The following is a 27,973-nucleotide window of genomic DNA, read 5'->3' as shown; positions in this document are numbered from 1 at the left end:
GCGGGACGTTTCAGTGCCCGGTGCGGCTCGGCCGTTGGACTTAACATCGCCCGGTGTGGCCGCGGGACGTTTCTGTGCCCGGGGCGGCTCGGCCGGGGGGCCTTCCATCCCCTTGCGGGGGCTGTGCGTGTCGTTTGCCTCGGTAGGGGTCGAGCTGCCTGTCCGTGGGTGCGGGGGGGAAGAGAGGGGAAGTTTTGTTGCCTCCATCACAGTGAGGGGGTGTTTGGAGTCACTGTGATGGATGTTTGTGTTGGGGTCGGGTGTCCTGTGTTCTTTTCTTTTTTGCTGTATTTTGTGTGACTGCTGAAATTTCGCTCGGTGTTGTGCCGAGTGACAATAAAGTGTTGTTATGTTATGTTATGTTATTTATTTGCTGGATGGGTAAATATGAATAACCAACATTGCTATTAAAACAGCTTTCTGGCAGAGGTTTAGAAACATGTGATATTTTTGCCACCAAGTACACCTTTGTCTTGAAATGTGACTCAATGCAAGATCAATGCATATCTAACAAGCAATGTTGATTTGCCAAAGTGAAATAACAATTTAGATAGCGACATAAGGAACTGCAGACTGATTAACAAAGAAAACCACAGAGTGCTGGAGTAACTCAGCAGGTCAGGCAGCATGTCTGGAAAACATGGATGGGGGTTGGGACCCTTCTTCAACTCCATATGGTTGCATTACCTAATTTTTTATGTCTGAGCCAATTATTTTCATTAAAAGATGCAGCAAATAAACAACGTTGTGCCAAAATCGTGGGAGGCAAGTGAGATGAGAGTACGCAGCCTACCATTTTTGGACAGATATCAAATGAGATATAAACCTGGAATAGGCTCTTTGCATATTGAACTGTGAAGTGAAGCATTTTTCATACCACCCCCTCATCCCAAATTGAGGATCTTCCCCCTCACTGGGAAAATCTAAAGCATGGGATATATTTCACAACAATGGGCTGTGATGAAGATGAATCTTTTCTCTCAGTTCTTTGGAGTTCTCCATCCACAGTCTAAGAATAAAGGGGAGGCCATTTAAAACTGAGATGAGAAAAAACTTTTTCACCCAGAGAGTTGTGAATTTGTGGAATTCTCTGCCACAGAGGGCAGTGGAGGCCAATTCACTGGATGAATTTTAAAGAGAGTTAGTTAGAGCTCCAGGGGCTGGTGGAATCAAGGGATATGAGGTGAAGGCAGGCATAGATTACTGATTGTGGATGATCCGCCATAATCACAATAAATGGCAGTGCTGAGTCAAAGGGCCAAATGGCCTCCTCCTGCACCTATTTTCTATGTTTCTATGTTTCTATCCCAACAGCTGTGAAGCATGATTCACATTATTGCTAGTGGAGCAGACAGTTTATGATGAACAGGTGGGAGGAAAGTGGAGTTGAGGCCAAGGTCAGAGCAGCCATGGTCTTATTGAATGGGGGAGCAGCCCCGGGAGGCTGCGTGATCTATTCTCCTATTGATTACTATTGATTATGTGCTTATGTTTACATAATATGTTGGTGCTGAAGGCAGGTTACAATTAGGCAGCCTGTACCCATGTGCAGCTCATCTGATCTCAATGGGTTATGTGTAGATTGCCACCAATACCAAGTTTCCTCAAACAAAAACAATGTCAATTGTAAATAGGAATCAGGGAGAACAGGTTCATATCTGCCAGCACCACATTACAACCATGGTGGTTGTGAGCTACTGCATGCCCCATCCCCTCTTTAGACTTCAGACTTTAGAGATACAGTATGGAAACAGGATATTTAGCCCACCAAGTCTGCGCTGACCAGAGATTCCCCGACACCGGTATCCTACGCACGAGGGACAAATTACAATTTACAAAAGCCAATTAACCCACAAACCTGCACGTCTATGAAATGTGGGAGGAAACCAGAGCATCTGGAGAAAGCCCACACAGTCACAGGGAGATACAGATCCTTACAGACAGCACCTGTAGTCAGGATCGATCCTGGGTCTCTGGTGTTGTAGGGCAGAAACTTTACCGCTGTGCCACTCTGCCACCCCCTGGCTTTACTCAGCTCTGCCACTCTCCCGATCTTTGCACCTTTTTTCCGTAATTAACATCTCCCTCACTCTCATGATCGCTGCCTTATTTCTTTTTCCAATCATTTTCACCACACGTTCTCCAATCAAACCCTACTGTTTTCAGTTGCATTCATGACTTCTCTCCCAACATTTTATGCCTCACTGCCAACCCCCAAATCAGCGTATCCCTTTGATAAAAGAGTAATGCTATTACTGCCAACAGTGAAAATCAAACAGTTTCCTTATCATGCGGAATCCAGAAAATATTCATTTGAGTGCATAGGTTTGTGGGTGGGATTATGATGGAGGATGGGGGAATGGGGTGGGCATTATTGGCACAAATTATTGATCCCTGAGGATGGAGACTGTATGGCAGTGCTCATTTTGGTGAATATGATTAGACTCCTGCTAAGTTCCTGCTCAGAATGATGCCTGCGTAATGTTTGAAAGAGAATATGGTTGTGTAACCAATCCATTGGTCTATTTCAAGCAAAAAGCCAATCCACACCACACTCAACTCTCAGCTTCAGACAAGGAAAGGATGGGTCATAAGGGTCATTTGAATGAGTTACGGGTCAAATGAATGGGTCAAGGGTCATTTGAATTGAGCCACTGACCATGGTGGGACAAATGGAATGCAGGCATTGCTTTGCTAATTTTGCTTCATTTTAAATTAATTTTTCTTTATTTATGTTTTGAGAGACCGTTAAAAGTTACCGTTAAAAGCCTTTAGCAGCTGAAAAGTGGTCAAAGACAAGCAGCGGGTTCAAGTTGCAAGACTACACCGCTCGAGGTCTGCTCGCTGCTCAGAGCCCACTCCAGCTCTTCCGGATACCTGCCAGGTTCAGGGTTAGCCCTCCCAATGTAGACAAAGCCTGAGCAAACAATGGCCAACTCCAGAATGATCCAGCTCAAGATTCTGCTCAAGGTATGCCTACTTTGAAGAAGTTCTCCTCAATTTTTCCTTCCTACACATTTTGTCAAGTCAAGTCAAGTCAAGTTTATTTGTCACATACACATACACGATGTGCAGTGAAATCTCCTCAAGGTATGCCTAATTTGAATAAGTTCTCCTCAATTCCTTCCTACACAGGATTCAGTATATGGCTATTCAGGTGGAAAAATTCTTCAAGGGCGGAACAGTTGCTGCCTCACAGCGCCAGAGATCGGGGTTCAATTATGACTTTGGGTGCTGCCTGTACAGGGTTTGTACTTTCTCCAGGTAAACACATGGGTTTCCTCCAGGTGCTCCGGTTTCCTCCCACAATTGCAAAGACTTACAGGTTTGTAGTTTAATTGGCTTCTGTAAATTGTAAAATTGTAAATTGTACCTCGCGTGTAGAATAGTGCTAATGTATGGGGTAACCACTGTTCGGCATGGACTCGGTGGGCCAAAAGGCCTGCTTCTGTGCTGAATCTAATTAATTCTAAGGCTCATGTGTGCCTTCCAGTGCAAGACACAAAATGGGGTTGGTAAATGGAGCATCCGTTTACCCGCCAAAAACTGGGGGAGACTGGTATCCCATTTTATCAATGCTTAACACTGAGGCACCGCAGAATTTCAAACAGGGAAACTTGTTACAAGAAGTTACTTTCCTATGCTGTTCAATTTTGTTCAAAACTTAAAAAGAAAAATATATCCATTGATTTTGATTAAAAAATAGCTTTTAGGTTTCATCAAAGAATACTTCAGACAGTCAATTCTTCCGTAATCAGAATTAATGTCCAAAAATCAAATACATGGTCTTGGCTGCTAGAAAAGTCAATACTTAATTTTTAATTCATCCATTCTGCTCCAGAGTATCAGTAAAGAAGCAGTCAGTAAAGCACTACCTTGTCAGGCGTACAAAAAAAGTATTTGAAAAACGAGGCAGCTCCCAAATAGATTAAACCCGGCAGACAGACATTTAATAACGTTACTGGGAAAAGATTACAAAAGTGGAATGGAAATCATATTAGCACATGGATTGGACTTCCAATCATGGGTGACTAAACATCAATGCAGACTGGTCGGGTCAATTGATTGTAACAATCCGCACTTTTATTTTAGTTACTCTGAATGAAAAAAATTCACAGATAAATATTGGGAGTGCAGTCAGAGCTCTAATCTCCATGTTAGAAGGAGGATCGCAAGAAGATTGCAGGTGACTTGGCATAATTGATAAATCATACCAACAATAAAACTTTGGGCAGACTGGATTGCTTTTTCCAAAGTTTTCCCACTTTCCCACTCCCCACACACTATGGGCAATTTACAGAAGCCAATTAATCTACAAACCCACAGGTCATTGGGATGTGGGAGGAAACCAGAGCACCCAGAAGTTGGCCACGCAGTCAGTCGCAGGGAGAATTAGCAAACTCCCCACTGTCAGCACCCGAGGTCTAAATTGAACCTAGGTCTCTGGCACTGTGAGCTAGCGACTCTACCGGCTGCACCACTGTTCCATCATATAACATAGAAAATAGGTGCTTGAGGAGGCTATTTGGCCCTTCGAACCAGCACCGCAAAGTAGAATTAAAACAGTAAAATAAAGAGACATATGTGGAACAATTTACAGTGACCAACGACCAACCCACACATTTTTGGAATGAACACTCAGGGGAAACCCCACACAGTCACACGGAAAAAATGTAAACACCAAACATTGTGCCACTCTTAAGAAATAACTGAGACAAATAGAAAAATCTGTTGATGGTATAAAAAGAAGAGAGATGAAAGGAAATCTGTGCAATGGATCATATGTTGAATATTATTTTTTAATTGTTTATGATAGCTCAAAGCTTACCTAAGACTAGATAAACTGACATCAAATGGTAGCTGGTTGGAATTCACATTTCGGAATCAGCTTATTAATGCGACTGTAGTTGCCCTTCTGACCAATGCTGTCTCTGCCACTGAGGAGAATAAAACTAATTTTGGCCAATTTTGCCCAACAAATTTATAAATCCAGTCAGTAAAAGAATAACCCACCATTGACTCCATCTATACATTATGCTGCCTCAGAAAAGCAGCTAACATAATCAAAGACTTGTCTCACCCCAGTCATTCCTTCTCCCTGCTCCTGTCAGGCAGAAAGTACGGAAGCTTGAAAGTACGCACCACCTGACTCAAGGAAAGGATTGGATTCAAAGTGTGAAGGAAGGAACTGCAGATGCTGATTTACACCAAAGATAGACTCAAAATGCTGGAATAACAGGGGGATAAGCAGCATCTCCTTTTCTCCAGAGATGGTGCCTGACCCGTTGAGTTACTCTCACATTTTGGATCTGTCTTAGATTCACAGTTTCTGTTTTCTACAATCAAACAGCTGAGCACAATAAATAAATATCCTTTGTCATTTGAGAGTACCAGTGTAACAGTCAGAACAGTGTGAAATATGAATTAAAGCACACTTCATCACATTAAAGTTGTTGCTGCCCAACACATGGGACAAATATGTTAATATGCAGCAATCCATCCCCTCCTCCTTCCCAGTTCTCCCACCAGTCTTACTATCTCCGACTACATTCTATTTTTGTCCAGCCCACTCCCCTGACATCAGTTGAAGAAGGATCTCGACCCAAAATGTCACCCATCCCTTCTCTCCAGAGATGATGCCTGTCTCTGGAGAGACAGGCAGCATGTCTGTCTCTCCAGAGAGAGACAGACAGACATGTCCCGTTGAGTTACTCGAGGATTTTGTGTCTACCTTTAATATGCACCAATTTCTGCTCGGCCTAATTTTAGAGCAGCATTGCAATCCAGTTCATCTCATGAAATGTTTATGATTTTTCTCCTATATGTTAACTTTGTAACCCATCGACTTCCCAAAACTTCCTTAAAACCAGAGCGTGGGAAGAATTCTAAACCAAGAGCAAATATGATCCGTGTGACTAAATGGAGGGAAGTCGTAACAGGGAAAAGCATTGAAAAATATTAAAACGTTAAACGATCAATATTGAAGGTAAAAGAAAGAAATTAAATGACTGTTTTGGGTTGTGAAAGTACATACCAAACACTGTTCGTGCTGGGACTGATTCCTTATTAATCCAAAAAGACACTTGAGAGAGAATGACCGTCATAATGCAGGGTATGTATGTCTGGATCATAAAATAACCCATTTTTCTTCTCAAGTGAAAGTAGACTGCCATCACCACATATTCTCCTACAACAGATAAATATATATTTTTTAATTCTGGTTTATCTTAATTATTTTTTGTATCGATTAACACGAATTAAGAAATCTCAATAATCTTGCAATCCTTATGCAATATTGAACACAAAGACATTTCCAAGGGTAATCGGGTGTTCAAAGTCTATGCGCCTTTACCTGTAATGGATTTGATAGTGCCACTAGAAACTGTTTGCCCCACAAGATCATACTGAACCAGGCTAGATGATTCTTTAGGTACCTCCACCGATTTGTCAGGTCCTTTTGTCCAAGTGTATATCATCTCACTCTTAGGATAAGCATCTAGAATGAATGAAAACAAAAATTAAGAATATGCTAATCTGGGTTAGTAATACATTTGGCTAAATTGTTCTATCAGAAATGACCACATTTGATTACTAATTTCCTGAACATTTTAATTGTTCATGAATTATTTGTAAAATTAAATCATTACTAATTTAACTGCTATGAATTTCACAATACAATAACGCATGGTATTTATTAACAATTTATAAACAGGTGCTAAAATAATTGACATTTATTTCAATTCATGTGAAACAACATAAAACTATTTTGGTATTGTAATTATATCAATATGGTAAAGCAACTATGCAACAATAATATGAATATTAATGATTATATAAGCAATCCTGATTATTACAAATGCATTGGCATTTATTAACCCACTCATATTAATTTGCATTATGTAGTACAATCTGCTTTTTGTGCTTGTATTAATTTAAGAACATTCGGATCATACAATAACATTGTAAAAAGGGTCATATTGTGTTTTTAAAATAAATTAATGACACTTTACACATGTAACAAACACTCATTTATATTCCACAAAGGTCAGTGAAAATATTACCTTTCCATGATCAAAATATGCACAATCTTTCCATGGTAGGTTTCAGTAAACATGTCAGATGGCAGATACCATAGTGGCATTTAAGAAACTTTATAAGGAATAGGTATAAGGAATGGAGTGATATGAATCATGGGTAGGTAGGTAAGATTTGGTCACGGCAACATGTTTGCCACAGACATTTTGGGCTGTTCCTGTGCTGTACTTTTCTAATACCTATACATATCTACTAGTAAAAGTGTCCTTGTGTGATTATACCAAAAAACAAGATCCGGTAACTCACAGCTTCCAAATTTAAGCGGACAAGCATGGCCATCCATAGGGAAATCAACCAGCTTCATAGGGCACTCTGCATTTATAGTGAGCCTGAAATTAAATATAAAAATCATCTAAGTAAGTTAATGTATAATTCATGTCAGATAAATTTTAAAGTAAAATGAGCATCTTCATCGAATTAGCAATGGGCATAAGGATTCGTGGGGTGAAGCCAATGACAAGCATACCTCATGGTGTACAGAATCGTGCCATTCTGCATGATACGGAACAGTTTATTTGGAGCTGTCATGTTGTGGGAAATTGATTTCTTCCCATTCCGAAAGAACGTATCTGGCGTCCAGACTTTGGTGACCATCAAGTTATTGAGACGAAGTATTTTAGTGGGGCCGTCATACTTCAGCCTGTTGTCGACCCACGTTTGGCGGAAAAATACATCCATTGTATACTCCTTGAAAGGAAATTGTGAAGAAGCACAAATCGTCCAGTACACTAAAACACCGTGTAAATACTGTTCTGTGCAAAGTGTGACCATCTCTGTTTGGATTACCCATTCAGATTGCAATCAGGACACAAATGAAGTCTGATCATTTTTTTGTGCGAAACTTTATGTGATCTTCATCTTATTTTAAAGTGGGACTTTTTATTATGCAGCAGAACGCAGAAATGATTGCTGAAATCGCACAAAGAACCCAGTGAGGCTTGATATTTTTCATTCGAGCAAAACGAATGGTGTATTTTTAAGATGAATATACATCGTTGTTGCTAATACCCTAATTCCAACTTAGTTGAAGCATGCTAGTCTATGAATATAACGCATACTGTACTTCCACCGCATTGTTTCCTGTGAATACTTTAATAAACAATAAGGAAACACAAAATTAAATAGATTACTGAAAAAAAAATTGACGGAACGTCCACCTTTAGTATTCAAGTAAACAACCAGAATTCCTACCATCTCAACATCAGACACGGGCCCAAAGCTTGTAACGTAGATATCTGTTTTGACTTCTGTAACAGCTCCTGGAAGGCAGGAAATACATTCCATAATATGACACCGAAAGAGGCGACTTTTTAATATGGTGGCTTATATACCTACACTTGATCACAAACCAGTGTATGTACCAAGAGGAAAGCCGGGAGGAAAAGCAGCTGCTGTAGATACATCTCGGTTTTTTCCCCCTCAGTGACTTTCCAAGTTCTAATAATAGTCCCCAGCAAGTTATCAGCTTCTGGATTTCAGAGGCTCACATGACGAGCACACCTTGAATCGTGCAACAAATGTGCATGATGACTTCAACTTGTGGCACGCTTTCACACATTTTAACAAAAGCAAGGTTCGAGATCTTCACACAACGCATGGGCATGTACAGGCTATCAGACGCCCTCTTGCTCAAACGTTGATATTAGTCAATCTGGGTTTTTTTAAAGAGCAAATACATTTCATAATTATATTAAAATTGCTCGTATCTTGATTCTCATCCATCACCTTCACGAAAAGAATCCGTCAAGCTTCCCACCAATGGAGACAAAAAAATTGCAGATGCTGATATCTTGAGCAAAACACAAAGTGCTGGAAGGACTCAATGGGTCAGGCAGCGTCTGGGAAGGGAATGGACTGACGACGTTTCGGGCCGGGACGCTTCTTCAGTTTCTTAAGTCACAGTGCAAAGAAGGGTCCAGACCCGAAACGTCGTCTGCCCATTTCCTCGTCAGGTGCTGCCTGACCCGCTGAGTTCCTCCAGCACTTTGCGTTTAGTTCATGTTTCCCACTAAATCTTGCTTTTCTATTTTATCTACTTGTACAGACTTGGACCCCCCCCCCCCCCAGATTTGCACCCCCCCCCCCCCCCCCCTCGGGTGCAATTTAACGGTTTCTGGTTTATAATAATTGGCTAGACACGATGTTACAATATTGGCATCATTCAATCCAAACAAGCAACTGCTAAAGTCGACAATAAATGTACCCTACCACCAAATCCAGGTCGCAGTCTGTTGTCATAACCATCCAAGAGACTGTCGAGGATCCGAGTGAAATTTTCTGGAAACAATCTCACATCCTTTTTGATCTCTCCAGAGGTCTGTCCGAAACTGCACAAAGAATAGACAAAACCCGGCATGAGCCGCACAATATCCAGGTCTGCCCTGCACCTGATATTGATCTTTCGGACCGTAGCGCCGTACAAAGACAGTAAAAGCAAGTACATCGAGGAGAGAAAAAAAACAATGCGAAATAAGGTGAAAGGATCAGTTTCCTTCCTTAACTTACCACGTTGTCACACATATAAAGTACAACAGAGTGGAGATGTAACTGGAGAACATCTTGATCACAGTCTGTTTGGCATAAACCATCTTTGCATGCCATTCTTTGTTTCTCCCCGTTCCTGTCGCCAATTGCCTTGTCCTGGCGAGAGATCGCAGCCGTGAAACGACACACACGCACACACACACTCGTGATTGTAGAGTGTCCCCCGTCCCGCCTGCCAGCCCGCACTGAAGGACACTTGCTCTCGTATCAGCACCATCCACTTGCCCAGGTCTTTGCCTTTTTGGCAGTTATTCCCCGATGGACATGCGAGAAATCAAATGCATCTTAAACATGACAGCGGTCTCAGCACACACTATCCCGCTCCACCACTTCCATCACCTGCTGCATGTCAGGGGATGGAGGTGGCGGTGAGTCGAGGGCAGGGGAGGGAGGGAGGGAGGGAGAGGGAGGGGGGGGGGGGGAGAGAGAAAGAGAGAGAGAGAGAGAGAGAGAGAGAGAGAGAGAGAGAGAGAGAGAGAGAGAGAGAGAGAGAGAGAGATTAGATCTACCGATAATTATGGAGCAAACATCATGATCTGAGGTGCATACGTAAAGAAATAGAGACGTTGCCGTGTTATGCCACGGGCACCGGGCAATGATTTTGCAAACGAATTCGTGAACAGATTGGATAGATTTTGCCCCGTATCCCCCCCCCCCCCCCCCCCCCCCCGGGTCTATTCCGCCACTAGCACTGAAACGTGTTTGCCTGTCCTCTACTGCATTCCTGGTTGTCGAGGAGACACGCTCACGGGGAACAGGGATGATTCGTGGGATGAACAGATTCATTCATTCCAGGGTGGGAGCTGAAGGAAAGATAACGGGACAAGAGGAAAGGAAACTAAACTCTTTATCCTCGGACAGCAGCTGTGGCCCGGGGCTTAGATGCACCAATAAAACATTAGGAAACAATTCTGTAGTTTGGATCGATTCACGTTGAGGCTTGGAGAACCAGAAACCAGATTTTCTTAATGAAATCTCCAATTACTTCACAACGAACTCTTTCCCCTAAGTCATCGGCGCTAGAAACTAACGGGGAGCAGTGTGGAATGCAAAGAACACCCCAACGTTGATAAACAATTGTCGTCCGTTTCATTAATTCAGATTCATTCCTTAATTCCTCGTGTGTCATTGATTCAGATATCGCGTTACGGCATGTTATGCAATTGCACTGATCATCTAACCTTTTTCCCCCTCCTGTAATGACGATTGGAAATGACTACGGGCGCATTTCCCACAATGGAACACGGTAACGCAGAAGTCTTACCGTTATAATTAATTGTAAAATATATTTTGAATCAAGATGTGCAAAAACACAGCATGCTTCCATTTCTTCGCGTTAAGGTTTCAAATTGAGCTTCAGTTTAGATTTTGCTGAACAAAATCAGACTGCAGTTTCAAAGAGGAAATTACCCCCCCCCCCCCCCCCCCTCTCTCCCCTGAACTCTCCAGATGTGTTCTGACGCTTCGCCGTCGTTATTACCGTGTGCTCCATAAAATCCTAACTGCTTGAATTGTGTTGCATTTCTTCAGAATGAAGTGGCATTGAAACACCCCGTAATGTTGGGATGTAATCCATTTGGGATTAAAACATGACAGTGAATTTGGGAGCTGAGCAGTAGCCCAGAGTTTGAAGCGCTCTTTACAAGTGACGCTTTAATATTCTGCACGTTGCCATCGGGTAGTAGGCTGACTTCGGGAAAGGGTTCATTAGATGCAGCCGAGGCACTGTTTAGAAATGTCATTCCACCTTCTAATCCATGCACATCACCTTAATGCAAACCCGAGACACGTTGTAGCTAACAGCGATCTGAGACCGTGCGATCAATTAGCATAATAGCATCCCTGTAATCATTTGAGAGAGGGAGGGAGAGAGAGAGAGAGAGAGAGAGAGAGAGAGAGAGAGAGAGAGAGAGAGAGAGAGAGAGAGAGAAATACCTTTAAGGATCTGATCGTTTGACTATTTTTGCAAGGGAAGTTGTTCCCACAGCAGTCTATTTGATGTTGTGCAAGCTACGCGCATGCGTTGCGCCTCGGAATTATTGTACAGCCTTGGACTAAGTTGCATTCCTTGAATCTTCGCTCTAAGCCCCTTCTATATTCAAAGTTAGGAATGTGGAGAGTCCAAGACAGAGGATGCTTCGGGATTCTGTCGCTGCCCGTGCTGGTGGCCATGGTCTGCTATGCCCAGAGGTGAGCTCCAATCTCTTACCATTCTTTGCCATTGTGTATTTTATTTCTCTCTGTCTCTGATTCACATTTGGTGCGATCCTGAATGAAATTCACATTTTTCCCTCAGAGTAAATGAGTCCAGCAACATGTCGTACGTGAAAGAAACCGTGGATAACTTGCTGAAAGGATATGACATTCGATTAAGACCAGATTTCGGAGGTAAATCATCTCCTCTTGGTGTAGTTCCATGTATATATGTGTGTGTGCAGCTCCCCTATTTTTCCACCAGTCAGTAGCCTAGTAAACAAGGCTGACTGCATATCCATAATAAAGAATAACTGCAGCTGTGCATTATCTGCTGCCCGTGGCGATGTACAACAATGTTGTTTTAAACAAAAAAGTGGGTTGCAATATCACAAGCAGATAATGTGTTGTTTACCTCAAGGTCTCCCTGTGGACGTTGGTATGAGCATAGACATTGCCAGCATAGACATGGTCTCTGAAGTCAATATGGTGAGTGCACTTTAAATACCGGTCTGTGCGAATGAACACTACATCTGCAGGTTTGCTTAATGCTACATGTCTGTTCTATATGCGTAAGACTGTAACGCTTGCAGAATAACGATGTTGGCAGAGTAAGTGTTTCGGTTTACTGGTGACTTCATTTATTTCGGAGGGGGGGTGGGTGGGTGGGTGATCACATGAGTTTGTTACTACAACGGGAACAACAGCCATATCGATAAATGTTACTCTTGAGTAGGTGTTACTTCCCTGCCTAAATCTACTAAAATTGAGAATAATTGTGAAAAAGCGTTTAATTTCCAATAATGTATAATACCGCCATCTGCTGATTGTAATGATTTACTGCGTATCAATGTTGTTGACAAATCGTCCTCAGAACATGTTTATTATGATTTGGGTTTTAATGTTAGGGATGAATCGAGGTCCTGTTTCCAATTACCAATTGCCCATAAGTGCAAGCGGCGCTGTTACAGATAACACACTTAGGCAAATCTCTGGAATATCGTGCATCACAATTACAAAGGGGATCTGATGTAGACTGACAATCCTTCTATCTCCAAAATGAAAGTCTACATTGACAATATGTTGGCCGAGAAATTGGACTCACTTGCGCACGTTTAAGTATGCAGGTCATGTCTTAAGGTAACTTTGAGGTGACTCCCCAGAGCGCAACCATTCACTGCATAGGTGCTGCTCTCGTTAATCCATCATACAGTTGGCCCAGGTACTTCTGTGCTTGATTCTCCTCAGCAAGGCCTACATTGACCACGCATCCCGGCATCAAATGGCGTCACTGGTATTGTGGTGCACCTTTCCTCCGCTGTCAGCAGAATTTGGGTCTTTTGGGCGCAAACTATCACCTTTTCTGTTCACTCATTGTAATTGAGCAGAGATCTACACTGAACTGGCCATTAAAGAGTCTACACTGCGCACACATTATCTCTAGCCTTAGGTTCCAATGGTCAGAATTATGGAAAATGATTCACTGGTGCTCCTTTCACTGATCCTTTGTTCAGATCGATTATGCCTTCTGATCAGCCCACGCTTCACAGTGCCGTGAGACCAGTCATGGTAGAAACGTTACCTGGCCACGGTAGAGTTGCTGCCTTACAGCGCTTTCTGCGCCAGTTCGATCCCGACTACGGGCGCTGTCTGTACGGAGTTTGTATGTTCTCTCCGTGAACGTTTCCTCCGAGATTTTCGGTTTCCTCCCTTGGTGTAAGTGTAAATTATCCCTAGTGTGTGTAGGGTACTGTTAATGTGCGCGGATCGCTGGTCGGTGCGGACTCGGTATCAAATGGCAGCGATGTCAGGGGTGGGGTGGAAGGACTGTCCAGAGGCACGGGGGGAGGGGGGCACTGTATTCACTCTTCACACCCCATGTTCCTCCTCCTCTCCTTGGCAGCTTGTTCTGCATTGGCCTGGGGGCGACCTAGGTATTGACTTGACTTTCAGTGCAGCACACAACAACTAAAGTAACATCCCCTTTTAGTGGGCAAAATACCTCGATGTTGTTCTAAATGAACATTTTGTCCATTTTCTCAAATTTGCCTGGAATTTCTCACAAAGCAAAAGGGCAGTACATTTTTATCGTGCAAAGAGCTCAATCCACTCTCTAACCAATTCTTCCTCCTGTAACTATGGAATACCTATTGAGAGAGGCAACTCGTGGTCCAGAGTTCTGCTTCGACACAAGCTGATCAAGTAAAAGAAAATAGAATTGATGAACAGTGATTGAATTTAAAAACCTGGAGATTTCCTGAAGAGAAACAGAAGAGGCTGGGGTGGGGCGAGGGGTAAGGGGTGTGGGAGTAGTGGAATGGTGTGAGGTGGGTGGGAGATGCTTCTCAGATCTAGGATGAATTGGCGTAGGAGAACGCTTGCACGGAGAGGAGATATTGTGGCTGTAACTTCTGTAAGGTAAGTAAGTTAAAGATTAGAATAATGAAAAAGAAATTTAAGGACACAGCCATATACAATTTCAGTGTTTAAAAAACATTTGGACAGGTATAGGAAAGACATAGAGGAATGCAGGCCTAACACGGGATTAGCATGGAGAGGCTGGTGCCAGGACAAGTTGCATCCAAAGGGCCTGTTTCCGTTCTGGATGAATCTATGATTTTATGAATAAAAGTAAGCAAGGCTACAAAGTCATAACTAGAGGCAAATGAGGTAACAAACATTTCCTATAAGGCCACTTCGATTTTCCTTGTATTTTATGGAGGACGATGGATACCCTTGTAGGTATACCCTCTAATCCAGGCAGCATTCTGGTAAAGTCTTCTGCACCCTCTCCAAACCTTTCACACCCTTCCTGTGATGAAGTGACGAGAACTGCATACAATACCCCAAATGAAGCCTAACCCAACTCCTATAAAGGTTCAGCCTGACTCCCTGACTCTTGTACTCAATACCCAGACCAATGAAGGCAAGCACATCATGCACCTTCTTTACCCCTCTATCTCTTTGTGTTCTCACTTTCAGGGAGCTATGAACTTGGACCCTACGTTTTTTTCTGTATACATCGTTATCAGCATGTGTATTGATATTTTTTTTCTTATCATCTAAACCATCGTGTTAGACCAATGATAAGATCCAATGTAACCAAAGTATCCTAGGTTGAGAATATTTATTTATTTCTAAACTTAAACTTCTAAACCATAAATTGAATGACATTAGGACTCAATGCTCATAATTAACAAGTAGGAATAATCACAATGTGCCATTTATGCTCCCATGGAAGTTATTTTAAGTCTGTGATTGTTTTCAGTTATCTAATTTTAGGAACCTACATGCTATCCTGCAAATTCATGCTTGGTCAACTTTGCCACTTTTAAGCTGTTGTGCTGCTTAAAAAATAGATTAAAGTGTGAAAATAGGTTAAGAAACCATAAAACTGTGAAGTAAAAAGAGCTGAGGAACTTGTCGGCTAAGGCAGCATCTGTGGACAGAAGTGGGCAGACAATATTTTGGGTCGGGTCCCATTTTCAGACCCTCCCAAACATGCCCTGGAACTGAAGATAGGTGGTGACCTGAAAATGTCGTCTTGTCCATTTCCCTCCACAGATGCTGCCTCACCAGCTGAGTTCCTCCAGCACTTTGTTTTTTGCTTAAGGTTCCACCAGCTGCAGTCCTTGTGTCTCCATATAATTGTATAGTTGCCCCATCAGAAACCTTGTTTGCTGTAAGATTGAATAATTTGTTTTGGTACCAAAATTTGCAATTGCTTTTAAGAATTCAACCAGTTTCGGAAAAGAATTGCTTTGCGAGAAATATTCTTGAGATCCTTAAATTCAGCACATTATCACACAACAAATTAATGGCAGAAACACAGAAAACCAGAATAACATTATAAATCATGTTCGTAACAAGAAAATATTTCAGAGAAGCCAGAAAATAGAAATACACTAGACCAAGTGGACCCATTGGGCCCAAACCTCTCCTGCATTGGTGCAGCACCCTCTCCTCCCCCCCTCCCCCTCCCTCCCTCCCTCCCTCCCCCCCCATCTTCCCCTTCACCCCTCCTCCCCCTTCTCCCCCTTCCCACTGCCTCCCCCTCCCTCCCCACTCCCTCCACCCCCTCCATGCACCCCCCTCCTCCTCCCCCTCCCCCTTCCCCTCCCTCCCTCCCTCCCTCCCTCCCTCCCTCCCTCCCTCCCAAGGATGTTGCCAAGACTCGAGGGAGAGGTTGAGCAGGTTAGGACTTTATTCCTTGAAGCGCAGGAGGATGACGGGTGATCTTATAGAGGTGTACAAAATTATGAGAGGAATAGATACGGTAAATGCACAGTCTTTTGCTCAGAGTAGAGGAAACAAGAACCAGAGGACATACATTTAAGGTGGGGGGGGAATGATTTAATAGGAATCTGAAGGGTAACTTTTTTACACAAAAGGTGGTGGGTGTATGGAATGAGGTGCTGGAGGAGGCAGGTACTACACACAATGTTTAAGGAACATTTAGACAGATACGTGAATAGGATAAGTTCAGAGGGATATGGGCTGAACGCAGGCAGGTGGGACTAGTGTAGATGGGGCATGTTGGTGGGTGTGGCCAAGTTGGGCCAAATACCCTGTTTCCACACAGTATAACACTATGACTCTATGACAGAGGGTGAAATTAGCAATACATTTGAGAGGAAGAGCAAATTCCTTTCTCCTATTGGCCCTTTGCATACTTAATCTGAAAAAAACCTCAACTAAAACTTGCCAAATTTCATGCTTTACCCTTGGCAGTTCCATCTTTTGAGTGGAACTCATTGGTTTAAAGTTTTCCATTTCTTTGTTGGAAGGTAATCATTATTTTAAAAGATTACATAGCGCAAATCTAAAATTTGCATGTTAGAAAAGGCAGCTTTGAAGACAAACGTGAACAAAAAATGGTTCATCCACAAGTTGGTAAACCTTGAGAGTTTGTAGAATTTGTGTACCGTATGCACCGATATTGATCATTTACTTCAGACTTTACTTTAAAGATACAGCATGGAAACAGGCCCTTTGGCTCAACAAGTCCGCATTGACCAGCGATCACACCGTACACAAGCACTATCCTACACACTAGAGACAATTTACAATTGTTTTTTACCAAAACCAATTAACCTACAAATCTGTACGTCTTTGGCGTGTGGGGGAAAACCAGAGCACCTGGAGAAAACACACCAGATCATGCAGAGAACTTTAAAAATTCCATACAGATGTCCCCCGTAGTCAGGATCGAACCCGGGTCTCTGGCACAGTAAAGTGGCAACTCTACCGATGTGACACTGTGCTGCCCTTATGAGCAACTCATATCTTAAATATAAAGTGCTTATATTTGACAGTTTGAAATTTCCTGTTTTACAAACGTTCCATGTGCAATATTTTTGCTAAAATATTATCAAAACATTGGTGTAACTGTTTATGGTTATAGAAAATCTTGCAGCATGTAACATTTTCCAGGAATACATCTATTTTAGTAAATTGAGGAATAGCTGTAAGTAAGTAAGCTTCTTACATTGTGCAAACATTTCGTATGAAAAATCTCTACTAATTCCGAAAGTGGCTGTTCAGACTGAAAATCTATATTTACATGCATCCATAATGAACGTTCAAAATCGGCATCTAATCAGTGGCTTCATATTTCCCAGTGTTTATTCAAAAGGTAATCGATTTGTCTTCTTATATCCTTCATACTGATTCAAGTTCTTGACTTTGCTGTTATCACTGGATGATGTTTGTAAACAGACAGCAATTCAGTTTTAACATCTTGTTTTGTCATTATTACTTTTCCAAATATCAGTTTGCAACAAGGCAGAACTTTGGATAGACAAGATGTGCTACAACAAAATATTTCAATAGATTAGTCAATTTATTAAACTACATGCCCCATAGATTGAGTTGAAGAACAATGAATTCTCCAAAGATAGGCACAAAATGCTGGAATAACTCAGCGGGTCAGGCAGCATCTCTGGAGGAAAGGAACAGGTCTCGTTTCGGGTCGAGACCCTTCTTCCAACTGGCTTTGGTATAAGCCAGCATCTGCAGTTCCTTCTTACACATTGAATTCTCCAACAGTCACCCCTTTCTCTCCCATAAACCCCCACCATTTACCCCCCCCCATCCCTCATCCTCCCCCCTGAGGCCTGGCTGACCTCGCATTTATCTTTCCCTCCCCTCCCCACCATCTGTATTCCTAAACAACTCGTAAAAGTATTATATATGAATGCGTGAATTGTAAGAAGTAAAGTGGATGAGCTTGAGGCTCAGTTAGAGATTGGTAGATATGACATTGTGGGGATTACAGAGAGTAGCTGCAGGAGGATCAGGACTGGAACTGAATATTCAGGGTTTTCCGTCCTATAGAAAGGACAGGCAGGTGGGCAGAGGAGGTGGGGTAGCTCTGTTGGTGAGGGATGAAATTCAGTCCCTTGCGAGGGGTGACATTAGGACTGACGATGTAGAATCACTGTGGATAGAGTTGAGGAATTGTAAAGGCAAGAAGGCACTAATGGGAGTTATCTACAGACCCCCAAACAGTAGCCTGGATATAGGGTGTAAATTGCAGCAGGAGTTAAAACTGGCATGTAACAAAGGTAATGCCACTATGGTTATGGCAATTCTGGATTTAGTGTTGTCCAATGAACCAGATTTAATAAGGCAACTCAAGGTAAAGGAACCACTTGGAGGTAGTGACCATAATATGATTAGTTTTAATCTGCAATTTGAGAGGGAGAAGGTTAAATCAGGCAGTTGAACAAAGGGGACTATGAAGACATGAGAGAGGAGTTGGCCAAGATCGAATTGAAAAGGATCCTAGAAAGAATGACAGTGGAACAGCAATGGCAGGAATTTCTGGGCATAATCCAGAAGATGCAGGATCATTTCATTCCAAAGAGGAAGAAAAATTCTAAGGGGAGTAAGAGGCAACTGTGGCTGACAAGGGAGGTTAGGGATGGAATAAACTAACAGAAAAGATGTATAACATAGCAAAGAGTAGCGGGAAGCCAGGGGATTGGGATTACTTCGGATCTGTCTTCACTAAGGAAGACACAAACAATCTCCCAGATATACTGGTGGACAGAGGATCTAGGGAGACAGAGGAAATGAAAGAAATATGCATTAGGCGAGAAATAGTATTGGGTAGACTGATGGGACTGAATGCTGCTAAATCCCAGGGCCTCATGGTCTGCACCCCAGGGTACTCAAGGAGGTGGCTCTCGAAATTGTGGACGCATTGGTGATCATTTTCCAATGTTCTATAGATTCAGGGTCAGTTCCTGTGGCTTAGAGGATAGCTAATGTTATCCTACTTTTCAAGAAAGGAGCGAGAGAGAAAACGGGGAATTAGACCAGTTAGCCTGACATCGGTGGTGGGGAAGATGCTGGTCAATTATTAAATTATTAACGGCACATTTAGATAGCAGTAAAAGGATTGAGCCAAGTCAGCATGGATTTACGAAGGGGAAATCCTGCCTGACGAATCTTCTGGGATTTTTTGAGGATGTGATAAGTAAAGTGGAAAAAGGAGAGCCAGTGGATGTAGTGTATCTAGACTTTCAGAAAGCCTTTGATAAGATCCACACGGGAGATTGGTGAGCAAAATTAGAGCACATGGTATTGGGGGTAGGGTATTGACATGGATAGAGAATTGGTTGCCAGACAGGAAGCAAAGAGTAGGAATAAACGGGTCCTTTTCAGAATGGCAGGCAATGGCGAGTGGAGTTCCGCAAGGATCGGTGCTGGGGCCGCAACTATTTACAATATATATTAATGATTTGGATGATGGAATTAGAAGTAACACCAGCAAGTTTGCAGGTGACACAAAGCTGGGTGGCAGTGTGAACTGCGAAGAGGATGTTAGGAGGTTGCAGGGTGACTTGGACAGGTTGAGTGAGTGGGCAGATGCATGGCAGATGCAGTATAATGTAGATAAATGTGAGGTTATCCACTTTGAAGGCAAAAACAAGGAGGCAGATTATTATCTCAATGGTGTCAGATTAGGTAAAGGGGAAGTGTAAGGAGACCTTGGTGTTCTTGTACACCAGTCACTGAAAGTAAGCGTGCAGGTACAGCAGGCAGTGAAGAAAGCTAATGGCATGTTGGCCTACATAACAAGAAGATTTGAGTATAGGAGTAAAGAGGTCCTTCTGCAGTTGTATAGGGTGAGACCGCGTCTGGAGTATTGTGTGCAGTTTTGGTCTCCAAATTTGAGGAAGGACATCCTTGTTATTGAGGCAGTGCAGTGTAGGTTCACGAGGTTAATCCCCGGGATGGCGGGACTGTCATATGAGGAAAGATTGGAAAGACTGGGCTTGTATTCACTGGAGTTTAGAACGATGAGAGGGGATCTTATAGAAACATATAAAATTATAAAAGGACTGGACAAGCTAGATGCAGGAAAAATGTTCCCAATGTTGGGGGAATCCAGAACCAGGGGCCACAGTCTTAGAATAAAGGGGTGGCCATTTAAAACTGAGGTGAGAAGAAACTTTTTCACCCAGAGAGTTGTGAATTTGTGGAATTCTCTGCCACAGGAGGTAGTGGAGGTCAATTCACTGGATGAATTTAAAAGAGAGTTAGATAGAGCTCTAGGGGCTAGTGGAATCAAGGGATACGGGGAGAAGGCAGGCACAGGTTACTGATTGTGGATGATCAGCCATGATCACAATGAATGGTGGTGCTGGCTCGAAGGGCCAAATGGCCTTCTCCTGCACCTATTTTCTGTGTTTGTATGTTTCTATATTTTCTTCAATTCTTGATTCTTTAATCCCTTTATCTCTCACCTCGTGTGAGTTCATCTCTAGCCTTTGTCCAGCCATCTGGTTATCAAAAACATCCCTCGCCTGTGTTCACCTATGAGCTGCCATGCTTTGTCCTGCCCTTCCACTCATGGGGGTTGGGGGTTGTTTCTCCCAACCCCTACAGTACAGCTGAAGAAGAGTCTCAACCTGAAACATCACATATCCACGTTCTCCTGACCCGTCAAGTTACTTCAGCATTTTGTGCCTTTTCTTGGTAAACCAGCTTCTGCAGCTCCATATTAAGAATTTATATTAGACATAAAGGCAAATTAGCGATGGAGAAATATCATCAAGAGGAAAGAGTTGAAACAAATAATTTTTATTTGACTCAAGCTTTGACAAAATAGATTGTCTTTCTGTCATGAGTTCTGAAAACACACCAAGTTTTTTGAATATAGAGCACAGTGCATAATTTTGAAGTAAACTTGCTGATTTATACCACTATTATAGTATGGAGTGTGAATTGATATTTAAGGAGTTTGCTTGCTTTGATGATTTATCATTGTTTGGGGATGTGATTTTTCTTTTATTGCCTCTGTTTGAAAAACATGATGTATTTTCATGGATTTTGCCTGTGGTGTCTATTTTACTGAAGGCCTTCTGTAGATATGACATATTCTTGCTGAGCGTCCTTTGATTTTGTTTTTAATAAGGACGTTGAAAGAACAAAAAGATTTGCATTCATATTTTGTGTTATTACATACCAAATAATATATTTCAAATTGTTTTAAATATACATTAATAAAGTCCAGTGAGAGTTGGTTATGGAAGGCAATGAGCCAGCTAATTGTACAAAGCAAGGTTCTGCAAGCAACAAACAAATGAATGACTAGTTAGCCGTACTTGTTATGGGATTATAGTTGGTAGCAAAAATGTCCAATAATACCAAAAGATTTTTAACCCTCTCCTTAACAAGTACTCAACTTCTTAGCAGCGGGATTCTCAGTTCTGCTCTAAATGTCAGTTAAAACTATGCATTCAATACTTGGAAGTGGGATTTGAATACATGACTTTCTATGTCAGATCAAGGATGCTATCAACTGAATTATGAATCAAATGAATAAATAATACTTTACGTTGATGCACTTTTTATTTTATTAACTATAGCTACAATACAAACCAATCTGTTAAAGGAGCTGGGTTATTAGCCAAGCTAAAGTCTTAGAGGCAAGGGTCAAGGATGTTTAATTGTCATATGTACTGGGAACAGAACAATTGCATTATTTCTTGCTGCAGCTTTTAAAGGCACGTTAATACAATCCAACAATAAATGCACAATAAATGATAATACAATAAAATATCAATTGTATAAACCGCAATAATGCAAGCCAAAGTACATTGTGCAACTTATTACAAAGTCCATAGTAGTTTGGCGCTGAGTAAGGGTTGTGCAGGATGGTTCAAGAGCCTGATAGTTGATGGGAAGAAGCAGTTCTTGAACTTGGGGGTAATGGTTCTCAGGCTTCTCTACCTTATTCCCGATGATAACAGTCAGATAAAAGTGTAGTCAGGGAGGTGCAAGTCTTTGATATCAGCTGCCACCTTGAAACTGCCTGTAGATTCTCTTTGATGGTCAGAGGTCAATAACCGTGATGGACCTTTACCCTATATCTGTTATATGCTAAATATTAATATTTCACTTATTTGTGAGTGGTTCTTTGGCATAAATCTTTTCTTTTCTGATGTTTATGTGAATCCAGTTTTGGTTCATTCCTGTTAAAACCATGTTTTTCTAAAAGGTTATAGTGGTTCCTTTAATATTTCTCATGTATAGAGGCAAGGTATTATATTCAAGTAAAGATATTTTATCCTTACCTAAGGGAAAAAGGACTCTCATCAAATATTCTTGCCCTTTCTGTTGTGCACTATATTCATGAGCAATTGTATTTCTGTTTGCGAGGCAACTAAGAAGAGACTGCCAGAGCATAAAGTTTGCACTTTTGCATCCAGACTTTCCACTGAGCTCCTTGGATGTGAGTTGCTTAAGCCAGTGCCATTCAAAATAGCATGTAGTGTCAATGCGTGTCAAAACAGATTAATGGTCTTACTCTGGAGATTTATCTCAAGTTCAGAGATTCATATCTATCTATATATAATCTTGTACATTTGTCACTTTGTTTGTGCGTACCCGAAATACAGCCAAAACGGTACACGATAGCGCAACAATTTTAGGCCCACCTTACTCACCATTGGCCTGCGGTTCAAATGGTTGTTATATTTTAAAAGTTATTCATTTTTTAAACTTTAAAAATCACTTTTTAAACTTTCATAAATCCCTTTTCCACTTTCCCTGCCTGTCAGCCGCGCCTGCACAGTAATACCTCTGTGTTCAACATCACAATGGGAACCCAACGGGTCCGCGCCTGCGCAGTTGGGCCCCGTTGATCTAATACAGATGCTCCCTGACTTACGATGCTTCGATTTACGATATTTCGACTTTGCAATGGTGCAAAGGGCCAAGGAGGTGGGGGGGAGGAGAGGGGGGGGGATAAGGGGGGTTGAGGGGGGATGGAGTGGGTGAGAGGAGTAGGGGGGGAGAAGGGGGGTTGAGGGGGGATGGAGTGAGTGAGTGGATGAGTGGAGGGGGGAGGGGAGGGGGGAGTGGGGGGGGAGGGGAAGGGGGGAGGTGGGGCATGGGGGAAGGGAGGGTGCTAGACCAATGCAGGAGAGGTTTGGGCCCAACCGGTCCACCCTTTTCTAGTCACTCTTACAAATTGCAGTGTGCCTAATGTCTTGCAAACAAGCAAAGAACCCGAGGGTTGAATTGAAACAATCATGACTGTATTTTGATTACAGTCTGATCACAATGGTCGACAGCTGCTGAGGCAAGAGACTAACTAGTCCAATGCATCATGGTTTAAGATATCTACTGCTAAATGGGGAACCAAGCACAAGTGCAGCTACAACCAAGTAAATTGCAACAGTCACACACTTAATATTTCCCCTTAACATTTAAATATTAGCAAAGAATTACACTGCCTGCACCAAATGTCGATGTAAGCATATTTTACAGGATTGTAGGCTAATTGGCTTGGTAAAATTGTGAATTGTCCCTAGTGTGTGTAGGATAGTGTTAGTGTGTAGGGATAGTTGGTCGGCGCGACTCGGTGGGCCAAAGGGCCTGTTTCCATGCTGTATCTCTAAACAAAACTAAACTAAATTTATGCGTAAAGCCCTGATATCTCAGATCTGCAAAATATTTCCTACTTTATCTGCTGTTTCCCTGAAGTTTACAATGATTTTAATATTTTTAAAGTACTACTCTTTAAATTTTCATTCCTTTTTTCATGCCGCCCATTCCCACCATCACACCCAAACCCACACAGAATGATAGCATTACATTGGAGTTGCCAGTTGCCATTGTTAATAGTCAAATAGGATAATTAATTGGAGAGGAGTCACATGGTTTTTCATCATCTAATACCTCACCTGAACTCTGTATCATTCATTAAGTTTTTCTTTTGCAAAATCCCTTGTCAACCCACACCTCTTGTTGTGATCTCACATTGATCGCAGATCAGGACAATGCAAACTATCTGCTCTGATGGAAATTCAAATGTTTGATCATTAAAAAGTATGAAAACTGACAAACTGTGCAACATTTATCTGGTCAGAATTTTGCAGAAAATCATACCATTTCAGAGTTGAGGTTAATGAAATGGTTTCAGAATTCTTTTCTTTCCAAGGGTATTCTCAAGGTTAAGGTTTAGGTTTTGGATTATTATTGCCACGTGTACCGAGGTACAGTGAATGCTTTGTTTTGCATGCTATCCAATCAGATCAGATAACACTATACATAAATACAATCAGGTCAAACTCGAGTGCACTAGGTAGTGCAAATGAAAAGATACAGAGTGCAAATTTAATATCTAGGTGCTTAAATATTTATATTGGGTAATGTTTTGTTCCCTTGCCTTTTGTTATTTCAAAATGTAATGGACACAAATGTATGGCTAATTACAAATATCCTGGTTGCTTTTTCTCTCTCTACTGTACTCTTTATTGGAACAGCAAAGAGCATATTTCAAAAGAGATAAGCTTCCCTAATTAATAGTAATTCATCCAATTTCATAGAGCGTATAATCGAAAACAACCCAAGGTAATGCAACAGCTGTTGTCATTCTATATAGTATTTGTTAAAATAATTAAGTTGAATAACATCTTTAAAGAGATGTAATTAGTTGGGATTCTTCACTGCATGTTTCAGAAGGTTGATTTAATTAGTTACTCTAAAAATGCTCACTGCAGATCACAGTAAATATTTTGCCTTATAAGAAACATAGAAACATTGAAAATAGGTGCAGAAGTAGGCCATTCGGCCCTTTGAGCCAGCACTGCCATTCAATATGATCATGGCTGATCATCTAAAATCAGTACCCCGTTACTGCTTTTTCCCCATCTCCCTTGATTCCCTTAGCTCGAAGAGCTAACTCTAACTCTCTCTTGAAACTAACTTTCCCAATTCATTCCTTGTACCAATTCCAGTTAAATTTGCTCTGATCAACATGGAAAATCAAGTAGAGCAACTGAAGATTTGAAATCTGGCCTAAAAATAATGGTCTGGCTTGTCATCCAGCTCAGGAAGGAGAATGGGAAATATTTTGAGGATCCATGGAATTTCTTTCTTTTAATAGACAAGGAGTAGGCCATTCGGCCCTTCGAGCCAGCACCGCCATTCAAAGTAAGAAAATAACTGCAGATGCTGGTACATATCAAAGGTATTTATTTCACAAAATGCTGGAGTAACTCAGCAGGTCAGGCAGCATCTCAGGAGAGAAGGAATGGGTGATGTTTCGGGTCAAGACCCTTCTTCAGATTTGTTGATCACATTCAATGTGATCATGGCTGATCATCCACAATCAGTACCTCTTTCCTGCCCTCTCCCCATACCCTCTGACTCCGTTATCCTTAAGAGCTCTACCTAACTCTCCGTTGAAAGCATCCAGAGAATTGGCCTCCACTGCCTTCTGAGGCAGAGAATTCCACAGATTTACAACTCTCTGAGTGAAAAAGCTTTTCCTCGTCTCCGTTCTAAATGGTCTACCCCTTATTCTTAAACTGTGGCCCCTGGTCCTGGACTCCCCCAACATTGGGAACATATTTCCTTCCTCCTAGTGTCCAATCCCTTAATAATCTTATATGTTTCAATAAGATCCCCTCTCATCCTTCTAAATTCCAGTGTATACAAGCCCAGTCGCTCCAATCTTTCAACATACGACATTCCCGCCATTCCGGGAATTAACCTAGTGAACCTACACTGCATTCCCTCAATAGCAAGAATGTCCTCCCTCAAATTTGGAGACCAAAACCGCACACAGTACTCCAGGCGTGGTCTCACTAAGACCCTTAACAACTGCAGAAGGACCTCTTTGCTCCTATACTCAACTGCACAGCCTGCTGTACCTGCATGCTTACTTTCAGTGACTGATGAACAAGGACACCCAGATCTCTTTGTACTTCCCCTTTTCCTAACTTGACACCATTCAGATAATAATCTGCCTTCCTGTTCTTACCACCAAAGAAGATAACCTCACATTTATCCACATTAAACTGCATCTGCCATGCATCTGCCCACTCACACAACCTGTCCAAGTCACCCTACATCCTCATGGCATCCTCCTCACAATTCACACTGCCATCCAGCTTTGTGTCATCTGCAAATTTGTTAATGTTACTTTTTATGACATGTCCTCATTCTGATATCTCACAGCTTGGTTTATCTCACATGCCAAATGCACTTTCTGTCCAGTCAAACTTAGTGAGCAAGTGTTACGTTTTCAGCACATATTATTTTTGAGTTAGACTGAGTTGTCATTAGTAGTGTAGCATTATTGCCTAGTTCCTTGGTGATCCAGTGCTAGATCCCACCTGCTAAACTGGGGACCTGGGTTAAATTCCCAACCATCTCATGTTCTTTCTTAGGCACCCTCGGTCATGGCTGACCATGGGTGATGCATCCTAGTTGGCTGCTTGCTCCACACCTCGGCTAGAACAGCGTCGCTTGTGGCTGAAGAGACCAATGCGGGAGTGACAGTCTCCGTCGCAAAGGTCACATTTGTGTGTGGACTCTGGTCTGTTGAAGTTGCTGCGCTCCTTTCTGCGTGCCCGCTTTTCTGCCGCTGCGTTCATCAGTTTCTCCCCCCCCCCGTTTTGAGATGTTGGTTCATGGTACCTCTCCACCTTGTACAGTCAGCTGCAAGGCTCTCCCAGGTCTCCACGTCGATGTCGAGCGCCTTCAAATCTCTCTTGCAGACATCCTTGTAACGTAGCTGGGGGCGGCCGATGGTTCTCCTCCCAGATGTTAGCTCTCCATAGAGGATGTCTTTTGTAATATGGCCATCCTCCATGCGGTGGACATGGCCCAGCCACTGCAGCCTGCGCTGCCTGAGTAGAGTGTACATACTCGGAAGGCCAGCGCGAGACAGAATCTTGGTGTTGGACACTCTGTCTTGCCAGGATATACCCAGGATACGGTGGATGCTTCTAAGGTGGAAGGTGTTGAGTCATCTCTCCTGTCTGACATATGTAGTCCATGTCTCACTGCCGTACAGCAGAGTGCTGTTGACACAGGCGTTGGAGACTGCTATCTTTGTCTTCACTGTCAGCTTTAGATTGGTCCACACTCGAGTTGTGAGGCGAGCGAGAGTTGTAGCTGCCTTCCCGATCCTCTTGTCAATCTCTGTGTCCAAGGAGAGGTTGTCGGTGAAGGTGGAGCCGAGGTACATGAACTGATGGACGGCATCGAGTTCGTAGTCGTCGATGGTGATGACAGGCGGTGCCTCTGTATCTTGTCCCAGGCAGCGAACTTCATGCAAAGGAAGCAGTAAGGTAGTCTTGCAGTGCTTGATCAGGTCAGGGGTAATCCCCGCTGCCTGGGGCCTTGCCTGAGGCCAGGCTGTCAATGGCCTTGCTGAGCTCTTCTACCGCCGGCTCACCATCTAACTCATCCTTGGTCGGCAGGCACTCGATGGCGTCAAGGGCTGAGAGGGACACAGTGTTCTCTCTTGAGTGCAAGATCCCACCCGCTAAACTGGAGACCTGGGTTATACTCCCAACCAACTCATGTAGAATTTGGATAAATATAAGATCAAGATATGGAGGTGTGTTTGGATGAAAGGCTTGTTTCCAAATTGTTACTTAATTCCATGTGGTTTGCATCTATGTTTGATGCTGAATGTGCAGTTCTTTAATCTTGAAAACATCAAAACTGTGCCTGAAAAGACGGAGGAAAGACACAAAGTACTGGAGTAACTCAGCAAGTCAGGCACCATCTCGGGAGAACATGGATAGAAGACATTTCATCGGGACCCTTCTTCAGACTGATTGCAGGGGGAGCGGGAAAGCAAGCTGGAAGTCAGGGAGTCAGC

At 42.5% G+C, this 27,973-nt stretch overlaps 2 protein-coding genes across 8 annotated transcripts in view; one reads left to right on the top strand and one right to left on the bottom strand.

The window, feature by feature from the left end:
* The window catches only part of LOC144593409 (gamma-aminobutyric acid receptor subunit alpha-4-like), a 40,263-nt gene extending 28,268 nt beyond the window's left edge, over nucleotides 1-11,995 (bottom strand). The window contains exons 1-8 of one of the 7 annotated variants that reach the window (XM_078398921.1): nucleotides 10,904-11,022; nucleotides 9,601-9,735; nucleotides 9,304-9,422; nucleotides 8,287-8,354; nucleotides 7,562-7,782; nucleotides 7,342-7,424; nucleotides 6,353-6,496; nucleotides 6,035-6,187 (exon numbers count right to left, since the gene is read on the bottom strand). In XM_078398921.1, coding sequence (XP_078255047.1) covers nucleotides 6,035-6,187; nucleotides 6,353-6,496; nucleotides 7,342-7,424; nucleotides 7,562-7,782; nucleotides 8,287-8,354; nucleotides 9,304-9,422; nucleotides 9,601-9,683 — 871 coding nt within the window. In that variant the 5' untranslated portion in view covers nucleotides 9,684-9,735; nucleotides 10,904-11,022. Of the gene's footprint in view, nucleotides 1-6,034; nucleotides 6,188-6,352; nucleotides 6,497-7,341; nucleotides 7,425-7,561; nucleotides 7,783-8,286; nucleotides 8,355-9,303; nucleotides 9,423-9,600; nucleotides 10,055-10,148; nucleotides 10,263-10,483; nucleotides 10,577-10,624; nucleotides 10,802-10,903; nucleotides 11,023-11,574 lie in introns of those variants that run through there. The other 6 variants (XM_078398959.1, XM_078398949.1, XM_078398940.1 and 3 more) reach the window with 6 other exon arrangements.
* The window catches only part of gabrb1 (gamma-aminobutyric acid type A receptor subunit beta1), a 239,246-nt gene continuing 222,133 nt past the window's right edge, over nucleotides 10,861-27,973 (top strand). Inside the window, exons 1-4 of the mRNA XM_078398989.1 lie at nucleotides 10,861-10,885; nucleotides 11,748-11,829; nucleotides 11,936-12,027; nucleotides 12,254-12,321. Of these exons, the coding sequence (XP_078255115.1) occupies nucleotides 10,876-10,885; nucleotides 11,748-11,829; nucleotides 11,936-12,027; nucleotides 12,254-12,321 (252 nt within the window). The 5' untranslated portion in view covers nucleotides 10,861-10,875. The remainder of the gene's footprint in view (nucleotides 10,886-11,747; nucleotides 11,830-11,935; nucleotides 12,028-12,253; nucleotides 12,322-27,973) is intronic.

The sequence above is a fragment of the Rhinoraja longicauda genome, chromosome 1, assembly GCF_053455715.1.
Source record: "Rhinoraja longicauda isolate Sanriku21f chromosome 1, sRhiLon1.1, whole genome shotgun sequence".
Classification (NCBI taxonomy): domain Eukaryota; kingdom Metazoa; phylum Chordata; class Chondrichthyes; order Rajiformes; family Arhynchobatidae; genus Rhinoraja; species Rhinoraja longicauda.
Note: the sequence above shows the minus strand (reverse complement) of the source record. Positions and strands in the feature narration are given on the sequence as shown.